General features: G+C 40.6%; 1 protein-coding gene across 1 annotated transcript in view; it reads right to left on the bottom strand.

Annotated features, from left to right (window-relative positions):
• The window catches only part of tmprss5 (transmembrane serine protease 5), a gene marked incomplete at its 5' end in the record, with an annotated part of 16140 nt that extends 4901 nt beyond the window's left edge, over positions 1-11239 (bottom strand). The window contains 7 exons of the mRNA XM_084064678.1: positions 101-242; positions 765-878; positions 1132-1212; positions 1436-1580; positions 9774-9995; positions 10158-11017; positions 11101-11239. Coding sequence (XP_083920804.1) covers positions 101-242; positions 765-878; positions 1132-1212; positions 1436-1580; positions 9774-9995; positions 10158-11017; positions 11101-11239 — 1703 coding nt within the window. The remainder of the gene's footprint in view (positions 1-100; positions 243-764; positions 879-1131; positions 1213-1435; positions 1581-9773; positions 9996-10157; positions 11018-11100) is intronic.
• Positions 11240-11677: the final 438 nt, after the last annotated feature.

Raw genomic sequence — 11677 nt, 5'->3', positions numbered from 1 at the left:
GATGTGTAAGTTAGCGAATGGGTGCCAGCTCCAAGTCAGTTTTTAAGTGTTGAAGGCTATGGGGAAGTGGTGTGTGATTCTGTCAGCAGAATAGACCAACCTCAGATAGCCCAGCTGGCGGCACACTAATGTTCCCAGGGAAGAGTTCCATCTTTCATAGCACACAGGCAGCCAGGTGGGCACTTTCTCCAGCTGGATCTCCAAGAGGGAGTTCTCTGAACTGATTCTGTAAAACACTGAACCTGATTGATTGTAAATCCCTCCAGAGACAAGTCCATTCACCACTAATGAACTAGCCTCTTGTTTAAGTGGGAAGTGTAACGTAGAGAAAAACATGATTATACTAATGTAGTCAATACAAGCAGATCATTATGTGCAATGTTTTGATGTCAGTCCAAAGATATGTGTCTGAATAATACAATTTGCATTGTTCCATTTAACAACTTGAACCCTATCATCTCTATTCTGAGGAGAACATTATCAGAAAATCTACAAGCTACTAGCTCACGTGATGCATATCAAGCAGCTATTTTTGGCAAGGAGATATGTAGAAGGAAAAAGAGCCAACCAAGTACAGAGCGGACAACGGTCAACTCAGTAGTTTACTAAGTATAGAGGGTTTAAGTGGTTAAAGTGGTTAAGATGTGAACTATACGAATCACCAGGATAAATAGCTCATTAAATAATTTAGCCATGTTTGGTCATGTATATAACAATAAAACACACGCCACAGCTCAACACTAAAAAGATGAGGTAACACAGACCTTTCCTGGGATCAGTGACAGAGATGTCCTCAGTTACATTGCAGAAGGCTGTCTCCTTGGTGTCCCCTAGCCCTGCTGGGCTCTGGGAAGGGTACGGTCGCAGCAGAAGTTTAACTAAATGTTGGAATGGATCCGAAAGTTTGTCAGCCACCCAGACAGACAGAAGGACACATCGGATTAATTCACTATCTGAGAAAATAGGACTACGGACAAATTCTGTACTTGAATCCATAATAATACATATGAATAATGGAACACGCACACTAACAAATTAAATTACTCAAGTACATTAAAGTAGAGAAATCAACTTGTTTCTTTCCACCTCTGATTCCCAATTGGTGATTTGTCCTTTAGCAGAATACCTTACCTAGAAACCAGACCCCCACAGCTAAACCTCCCAGGAGACCAACTGCACACACTGCTGCCAGGACTCTCACCAGCCTATGAGCTGATAGCACAGAAAGAAATTAACACTATGCAATTCAATACTTGAGCAAATCGGTTTGTGTGCAAGAGAGGACTGTCACACTTCCTTTAGCCTGGGAAAAACAGTTGTATTAGCAAGCTAAAACAACCGATAGACAGTAGATTAGCTAGCTAATGCCTTACAATTCCTGTGATTGTGTACACTTTAATATCCATATTATTTTCAATGATGGGGCTTACAGTACCATGTTTTGTAGAATGAATCCCTTTTAGCCAAGTATGACAGCCATGGACTCCCCTGCCTTCCCCTCCTGTAGTCTTCTCTGTGCGAAACTGGTGACTGACAGCTACAGGGTTCTCGATCACTGAGAATGTGTCTCCATCAGGACTCTGCAATGAGTGTAGTGCGCATATCATATCTCGCTTTGGCATCATTCCAAATGAGTTACGTTCTTAGTTAAGTTCCGTCAGGTTTGCCCACTTGCAACAGGTCTTTTTTCATCACATTTTCCTCAACTACCGCAAACACATCAGGCACAATTAGATTGAATTTGGAGTACTTTCAAGTGAGATAGGCTATGTCACGACATAACAGTACAGATTTACGGAGCCAGAATGTGTGTGCAATTTATAAAGATACGTTACATCTCCTGCTGTTTGATGTATAAAGTGTAATCCTAAATAACCTGCATGTTGTATTTTATTTCCATAATGACAATTTCTAATTGTGCTATACATCTCTTTGCATCTCTTACCATTAGTAATTGCAATGTACAGTCCTTATAATAAAGTTATCCATGTGTGTGCAATTTTACAGTTACAAAGTCTCTAAATGCCATCTAGGGCTTCCTATAGTTGCTAATATTACACTATAATTACAGCGGTTTGTTACACAGCAATGGTGATTACTCATTTAAACCAACTATACATAACATTTACATCATAGGAACAAAATGTTTAAAAATGGATGCAGCAGCATAGGTGTATTCTGCTAAAACAAACATGCTCTATGCAGCTCTGAACCTCATGTGAAAACAACATCTGTTAGCCGAGATGCAGAGGGTGCCATGACAGGTAAAAGTGGAACAAGTATTGTCATCTGTAGGGCATGACTTAATACTTTATGAAAGCAATAGCAATACATGAAGATGTTGAGTTCAGAACGTGGTCTGAAGTCTTACCATGATTTCCTCGCGTACAGCCCAAAAGAAAATGTGTCTCTTTAGTGTTCATCTGTAGGCCTGTGTTAGAGGTAGGTCTGGTCCGCTCACAGCTGATGGACCGTTTGCCATTTAACAGAATGCAACTCTGAATTTCCCCTCACAAAGAGACAATGAGGTCAGCAGTGGTGCAGAGAATGAGGCTGTTGTTTGTCCAAGGGGGGCATGGGGGCCTATGGAGGCAGACTGAACCAGGTCTTTGTAAGGGGGGGCAGGGGTGTGGGGGGTGCATCTCCAGAGATACCTTCAACCTGGCTATTGATACGACAGCAGGTTGCTAGGTAACGTTTTTAGCTGTGCCAAAAGAGCATCCATTTCACCAAAGAACTTATTAGCTGACAAGTTGTAGGTTCTTCTGAGCAAAGGTCATAATTGCAGATTGTTGAAAAGTCTCATGTCAATCCCACGCATTTGGAATCCAAAGGAATCGTCTCTCAGCAAGGCACTCTGGAAGAAAATTAAGCCTGTGCTGTCTATCTGATGACAAATGGGTATTTTTCTTTTTTCCTCTTTCCGACACTAAAGTACACTTTCACAATGTTCTGGATGATAATTCTTTTTTTCAAATTATCATTTAAAAATGCGTAGGCCCACTGAAAAGAAAAGGAACGTTTGAATGAAGAAAGAAATACATTATTACTTAGATAAAGCTATGACATGTAAATAATGAGGACATAGTTTGATTTCACAGGGATAAATGATGGCCCAGACCTTGCTTTAAAAAGGTTCTTAACTAGCCTACAGTGCAAAATGTAATTTATTTATATATATTTTTTTAAATAATATTGTCTCCGCTAGAGTTTGAGTTAGCTTAAGTGTATAGCCTACATACAGTATCTCCCATATGCCTGGTATGGGATTAGGCAGAGACCAGGTGAAGGGGATAACTGCCAGTGGGAACATTCCTTCTTGTCTTGACTGTCAAGGGTGCATCCCAGAAATGAACACATCTATTTGGCCCATCTACTCACTGTCATATGGAATGATCTTTGAAGATAAATGCAGTGCAATGTTCACAGAAACAGTGGCATAAATTGTCTGTCACAGAAAAGCAGCATGAAAGTATTTTCACTTCTGATAGAGGTCTAGAGTCTGGTAGTACATGTCGTGATTGGAAAGGCAGTTAATATAGCATGATGGTTATTTATTTCCTGTTTTGGATGAGTATATATTATGCCTTTTTTATTTGGATGACATGGTAAAGTATGACCCTTGTCATGTTTTGATGACATAATATCAAGGCTATTTTAAATTCTTTGGACGACATAGTGTACCATGGTATGACCTTTTTTCTACATATTTGGCAACATATAGCATAGTATGATTTGAGCCTGGGCTGGCTGCGGCAGGACTGATTATATTCGCTCAGTTGACCCCCGTAGCACCCCCTCAATACACTAACATTTAAAGATTATAGTTACAACAATATATAAACAAGAATAGTTGCCCACTAATATTTAGGGACTTGGCAAAATATCCTATGCATTTCCTATGAGTTGAGTTTGATTTCACAACCTTGAAGACGTTGAGTAAACGTCTCATCCACTTGTTTTCTGCATGCACATTTTGAAAAATGTGCATTTTGTGAAATCTTAGCATTATTTAGATGGAGGCTACAAATATACCTGCTGGCTTTTCTGACTGTACTTGCATAACATATTATTTGCCATTTTCTTTTTTTTTGTCATTTCATATTTTATATTATGCAAAAATAGATTTTTAAACAAATTCGAAAAACTGAGTGACAGCCTACCCTTAACAAGAATAGTTGCCTAATATCAAGAGGACCAATGTTGGTCTGTATCATGCCTGGTTAGATGTCTCCCTCTTCTGGTGAAAAAGTGTTGATTTTGGATGTACTTGTTTCGACAACGGGTACAGTATGATCATTAAAAATTAGTCATGTCGTGTAACTAATATTTCCAAATGTCCAATTTGTTACTTGACAACACAATGAAAGCATTTAAGGAAGATTAATGAATAAAAATAAATTAGAAAAATATACCTAAAACAGTAACATTGTGTTTCCTTTATTTGCAAACATACTGTACTGTGTGGTCATCTGACAAGCAAGGCACACAAATGAATCTTGCCTGTCTCTGAATGCAGTGTTTCTGGGGGAGAAGGTATGGCTTATCTGAGCCTTATCAGATGTCCTTTGAATGGGTCTACAAACCAACCTCCCCTCTTGTTTCCTGCATGATTTAATGTGCTGTCTAAATAATCGTATCCACCGTGTAGGAGGTCTGTACATCAAAAGAAAAAACGATGAAACATGTCAGTATCATGGTCAGTATCATGTGCCTGACATACATAATAATATACATTATCTAAAATATCAATTATTTGGATTATTAGGTAGCTTTTCACTGCAGAAACACACAGACACAACACTCAAAATGATGTGACTAAATATATATTGCCAGCAACTGACATGTTTTCCCCCTCACATTTATCGTTTGACCAAGTAGATAAATAAGCAAAAAATAATTTCCAATTCCTTGACATTGCGAGGGACCAATTAACACTGATTTCCCTCGATTCATCTATGACATAAACAACCAATGGTCTGAGGCTTGATTGTAGTGCCTGGCTCCATCTGAGTTTGGATCTAGATTTGTCACTCAGCTCTGAGGGGTTGAACTCACCATCTTTCATGTGGTGAGATTTGATCAGCTTTTCTTTAATCTCAGTCATTAGCATTGTGTGATAATTGTGTCCAAGCCTAGAACATCAGACATCGGTCACAGTCTCTCATCCTGCTTTTAAAAGTATCCTCTTTCTTTCTTTCTTTTGTATGGACAGCACTGTACATCCCACCAGAAAGGCTTGATGCCTTCATATCTTTATTAGTTGACAAGTCTGCACATAGTTAAGACACAAGTTTAGAATTCAAAACCCATAACTTAAAGGTGAATTTTCACAGCCATTTTCTCAAGGTAAGCTCAAAGCTCTTGAGGAACAAGTAGACAGTTCCAGTGGTAGAGTCTATTCCTTCTTGCCAGGCTCAATTAGCAAAAGGAGAGAGTCAATATAGGACCAAATTCTGTCATATAATTGCAGTTTGCCTTCTAAAATGATAGGATCTTCTGAGGAATAGCCTACTACAACACGGTGTAAGTTCATCTAATGTAATCCCTGCACACCTGGAACTGCAGTTAAACAAGTGTATTTATTGTTAGTATTTTAATTAATTAATAATTACATATTTGTATTCGCATAGAGATAATTTGTGAAGAAGTGATGAAACAAATACAAAAAAGAGCATGCACAATTGTAACTGGAATTCTATAAAATTAGCTGAAAACTGTATCAGTAAAAAATGACAGTATCATGGTCAGTATCATGTCAGTAAGCTATCATGTCAGTATCATGGTCAGTATCATGTTAGCAGGCCTATCATGGTCAGTATCATGGCCAGTATCATGGTCAGTATAATGGTCAGTATCATGGTCAGTATCATGCCAGTATCATGGTCGGTATCATGGTCAGTATCATGGTCAGTATCATGGTCAGTATCATGTCAGACAGTATCATGGCCAGTATCATGGTCAGTATCACGGTCAGTATCATGGTCAGTATCATGGTCAGTATCATGTCAGTATCATGGTCAGTATCATGGTCGGTATCATGTCAGTATCATGCCAGTATCATGGTCAGTACCATGGTCAGTATCATGTCAGTATCATGTCAGTATCATGGTCAGTATCATGGTCGGTATCATGTCAGTATCATGCCAGTATCATGGTCAGCACCATGGTCAGTATCATGGTCGGTATCATGTCAGTATCATGTCAGTATCATGTCAGTATCATGGTCAGTATCATGCCAGTATCATGGTCAGTATCATGGTCAGTATCATCTCAGTATCATCTCAGTATCATGTCAGTATCATGGTCAGTATCATGTCAGTATCATCTCAGTATCATCATGGTCAGTATCATGTCAGTATCATGGTCAGTATCATGTCAGTATCATGGTCATGGTGTTTCTGTGATAGATACTAATTTGTTATGTTATTTTTGTTACATTTGACAAATCCCCTTCTCCATCTACATTATCTTAAAAAGTGGTCCTTTTATTGAAGCCATAACCTTTGTTGTCAGTAGTGTGTGTAGATTTCCAATGTATTATCCGCCTGAAATGTTTTGAAAGATGAACTGAAACCTTGAAATATTGTGTTCTATTTGCGTATTATCCATGCTGTTCATTCCTGCACCAGGAGTTCTTGGGCTATTTTAAATGCAATAAATATATGCTTGCTTTGGTAAACAGACTCATCATTTAATTCTAGTCTGCTTCCCAGGAGGGGACCCATCTGTCCTTTGTCCACTCATTAATTTGCCTTTCTGTACAAGATTAGTTGAACTTAACTGCCAAGTAGGAGGTTCATACAAGGACATCTGAATATAATACATATAGTAAAACTACCACCGGAGAACAGTAGGGTCCATTCTTTTGAAATAAGGAAATCGGTTTTAGAATAGGCTATTAGACTCTTATTATGTCTGTTGTTAATGCATGTTTCTAACAATATGATATGCACCACATGGAACAGAAAGTCCCACAAAACTGAAAGTATAAAAAAATCTCTGTTTGCCGCTGCCTTTTATTGAGATTTCTTTAATCATTCTGTACAGTAATTTTACTCTCTTATTTTTCTGTTTTCTTTTTTACCTCTTTTTGTTTGAATTATATAATCAGATGTCCTTTTATACTGTGTTTATTTAATTGTGTCTTGATGTTTTAATGCTTAATGTTTGAATTTCTTGCCGTTGAAATGTGTTATGTAAAACAAAGGTAACTTGCCTTGCCTTGCCTTGCCTTACAACAATTAGCATAGAGGCAGTGGTGGAAAAAGTACTCAAATGTTTTACTTATGTAAAAGTACCAATACTGCAATGTAAAAGTACTCTGTTACAAGTAAAAGTCCGGAATTCAGAACTTACTTGAGTTAAAGTACAAAAGTATTGGTATCAAAATGTACTTCAAGTACCAAAAGTAAAAGTACTAAATTTTTTGAAAATAGCCGATCTACAAGCTCACAACGCGTCGCGATGTAGTGGAGTAAAAGTACAATATTTGCCTCTGAGATGTAGTGGAGTAGAATTAAAGGATAGACAATTGGAAATACTCCAGTAAAGTAAAAGTACCTCAGAATTGTACTTAAGTACAGTACTTAAGTAAATGTACTTTAGTAGTTACTTTACACCACCGCATAGAGGAATATTGTGTCTTCTAATACACTCGGTCTTGACTTCACTGTCAAGTTAAGAATTCTTGTTTCCCATTGCAAAAGCCTCATGACCCTTCTAGATACCATTATTTTGAGGGCTCTATAAAACCTCTCCTATACACTGTTTTGCATTGTAATTAATAACAAGGTTAGGGTAAAACCTCATAAGACAATAACCTGTGCAGTGGATGCATGAAGATTACAGAAACATTCCGGCTCTGGGAAGAGAATACTCTTCATAAATACTTTTACTTACAAATACATACTTCAGAATTGTGAGGACCAGTGGACTGGACATTGTACTCCCCAGTACTGGCGTCAAAGTTTAGATACTCCTAGTCAATATTACTCTACTTTCTACTACAAGTAAAAGTTGCTCAGTCAAATTTGTATTTGTATTTTGTGTTCAAAAGAACAAATTACAAAAAATATAAATAATAACATATAATAAATATAAATATAATAAATAACAGATCTAAAACCTCACAATGAGATAGTGGAGTCAAAAGTACAATATTTGGTATGTGAAATGTAGTGGAGTGAAAGTATCCAATGACACAAATAATACTAAAGTAAAGTACAGAGGAAATGTACTTTGTCACTTGTCCACTATACTGCTGGTAAGACAGCAATAAACATATCAGATGAGTTGTTCTCACTCCTTGGAATGAAACACGTCGGCTCCAAGCTGACCAGTGGTGAAAGCATCCTATTCTTAGTGGTTCTCAAACCTTTTCATGTCAAGGACCCCGAGATTAATATGTATTTGGCCACGGAACCGCATCTGAAAACATTTTGTGCCAGGAAGTGGAACTCTTTAACTGCCAGAGTATATACAACTAAATAAGGCCCAGACTGCCAGCGATTCTTACCTTTTCAAGTAGTCACAGAATATTTATCTCCAGTATGATCGATCCCCTGATGGTTGCCAATCACGAAGGTTTTCACTGTGCTTCTGGAAAAAAATATGGAATATGGAACCGAGATACAGGATTTTTAAGTAATAAGTTAACCAGGAAGTGAATGGAGCAGTACATCTTTGGATCACGTTATCTCCTGGTTCTGTGTGAGAAAAAAAAAAAAAGAATTCAAAAAATTTTCGTTGGCAATGTGGGCAACGGTAGAATTTGACGAGTTAACTCGTCCATGGCAGTCAATGAGTTAAGGTATTCCAAATATTTCTATTTTGCTAGATTCTTTGAAAATATGTGCAACGTGTTGTGAGCTTGTAGATTGGCTATTTGGCTATATCCGAAGTATATGGGTTTAAAGGGTTTAAAGTGGTTAAACTGATTTAGATGTTATATTACCTAATTTTGCGGGGGACCCCCTGGTTCCCCGGGCCCCACTTTGAGAATCACTGATCTAGATGACACAACAGACAACACCACAGTATTCTGCTCCCAGGTCCAGAATGGCATTGCCATTTGTCAATGTTTGGTTATCTTAATTTATCACCTGTACAGGTGATTAGCTGATTAGCTAATGATTGTGTTATAATATGATGATCTGCAAGGCAAAATATTGATCAGATGACACATACATGGTCTTTCAAGGTATTTATTATGAGTTTGGATGATACATTATGTCCACCGTATATGATATGTTTTAAAAATATAATATATACAACTATAAAAACTGACATGTACAATACACTCTCTGTGTGTGTGTGTGTGTGTGTGTGTGTGTGTGTGTGTGTGTGTGTGTGTGTGTGTGTGTGTGTGTGTGTGTGTGTGTGTGTGTGTGTGTGTGTGTGTGTGTGTGTGTGTGTGTGTGTGTGTGTGCGCGCGTGTGTGTGCGTGCGCGTGCGCGTGTGTGTGTTTGTGTGTGTGGTAGTCCCATGGTTCATTGAGGAGCACAGGGCTTGTTGTGAGCCTCTGGTACTCGTTCATACTTCTGCCTTTCAGGCCAGGCTTTGATTTATTTTCTCAGCACTTCTGTACCATGCATTGAACATTCCGAGTATACAAATCCGTTGGTTGGACATGATGGATTGCACATCTCTGTGCAATGGGTCATATTATATTGCCTGGCTGTTCTGCACCGTATGCTAGATCCATGACAGCAGGTGCTGCCTCTCTTCCTCGGCCTCAGCTGAGGGTTCAAGATGGATGGCAGCCACCGCACTCGTCCTGCTGTTGCTCCTCCCAACCCACACCCTGTCCGGAGCCAGTACACTTCTGTGCATGAGGGGTTGGTGGTGGGCCCTGTGGAACTTCCATTACTGTCTCTCTGGGATGACAATAATGCCTCCGCTTTCTCCTCCTCCCTCTCTTCCCGGGTAACTTGGGTGGAGGCGGCTCCAAGCTGATGTCCACATCGATCCTTGGTGCACGAAGGGCTCTTTTTCTTGATGAAAATCCCCGGGGATTTTCACCAAGACCTCATCGAGATATAAACTATTACGGAGACACTTTTGCCAAGCAGAAAACTCTCTGTAGTGTGGGAAGCGGTTAGTTATGAATTCATAGATTCCCTTCAGGGTGCGGTGTAAGAATAAGGTGGCTTTACCAGACTGTTCTTTGGCTTCTGGATTGAACCCCCCACGGCTGAGCTCTGGTCCTGACGGGCAGTAGCCTGTGTCTCCGCTTCGATGGAGCTCTTCTCCTTGGTGGTGTAATCCCCATACGCTTCCATTGCTTTGTCCAATCGTTGTTTCGTCCTCATGGAGAGGTGATGGAAGCAGTATCCCTGGCGCTGTGACTCCTTGGAGCAGCCCTTGCGGGAGCACAGGGGTCTCCACTGCTTGCCATTGAACTTCTTGCGCAAGCCCTGCATGGCCATGCACACCACGTCGCCCTTCTTATACTTCGGCTTTGCGGCCACCAGTGGCGTGCGCAGACGCCGGGAGGAAGACAACGGGCCTGGACCCAAGCCTCCTCTGGCTCCTAAGGAGCTGCCTTCTCCCAAGGAGCTGCCTACTCCACCGCCATCCGAGACGGAAGGTTCTGCTCTGGGGAAGGTGGTGTTAGTGCTGGTGGAAGAGGACATGGTTGGCAGAGGATAGAGCTGGATGGTTGGGAGAGGACGGAGCTGGAGTGCCATCTGCATTATTGTCTGATCACCGTTCTCTGAACTGCTGATGTCATTTCCTGTGGACCCTTGGCTTGTGACCCCACCAGTCAGCGGAAGTGCGGGATGGAGTGGGGTGGGGGGCGTGATGGAGACACGGTTGCTATGGTTACTGGAGATGTACATCTCAGGCAGAGCTATGAAGGTGGAGGTCTTTCTGCTGGAGCTGCTGCTTCTGTGGTCATTGTGGCCGTCTCTGCCCACAGCTGGTGACACCAACGTCCTCGGGCCATCATCTCTGTGAAGACCGTCCACATCCAGAGTGGCCCGTGTCCTGATAGGATCCTCTCTAGGGGACTCTGAGTTTGAAGAAGATGTGGTGCAGGAGCAGGATGAGGATGATGATGATGATGATGAGATGTGGTCTTTGTTATCTAGAGACCTGCTCCTGACTTGGCGCACCACTCGTGGGAGCGCAGCGTTCTCCACTGCTTCCCATTGAATTTCTTGCAGATGCCAGTGTGCAGGAGCACCACATCGCCCTTCTTGATGGGCTGGTGTGGATTCTTTATTAACTTCATATTTTCTCCTTTTCTTCCTTCTCAAGTCTTCCGCACACTCTGAGTTTTTTTACACTCAGGGCTTTGACACCGCAGCGTTCTGTGGATTCATCTATAGGATCACACTTTCTGATTGCCTGCGAGTTTGGCCTTTCTTCCTGCTCCTGCAGAAACGATAGAAACTTCGACCCCACCATCACAGGTGTGATCCGCAATTTACTCCTATAAGTCATCTCCTCGACCCTGGTAGTTCCCTCTGTCTTGTGCCAGGAAGGTGTATTCTTCATTGGAAATTAACAAAGATGATCTGCCATCACCAGAAATGACTGCATAGGAGTAGACGTAACAGGAAGAAAGAAAGGCCTAGCTTTCTCAAGAAGTGTGATATTCTGAGGTGCCAAAGTTCAATTAGTCTAATTCAATTAACTAATGTGACTATGACGGGCTCCCCGGCCCCTC

Source organism: Gymnoscopelus microlampas (assembly GCF_963454915.1).
Source record: "Gymnoscopelus microlampas genome assembly, chromosome: 8".
NCBI classification, from domain to species: Eukaryota; Metazoa; Chordata; class Actinopteri; order Myctophiformes; family Myctophidae; genus Gymnoscopelus; species Gymnoscopelus microlampas.
This window is presented reverse-complemented; position numbering and strand designations above follow the sequence as displayed.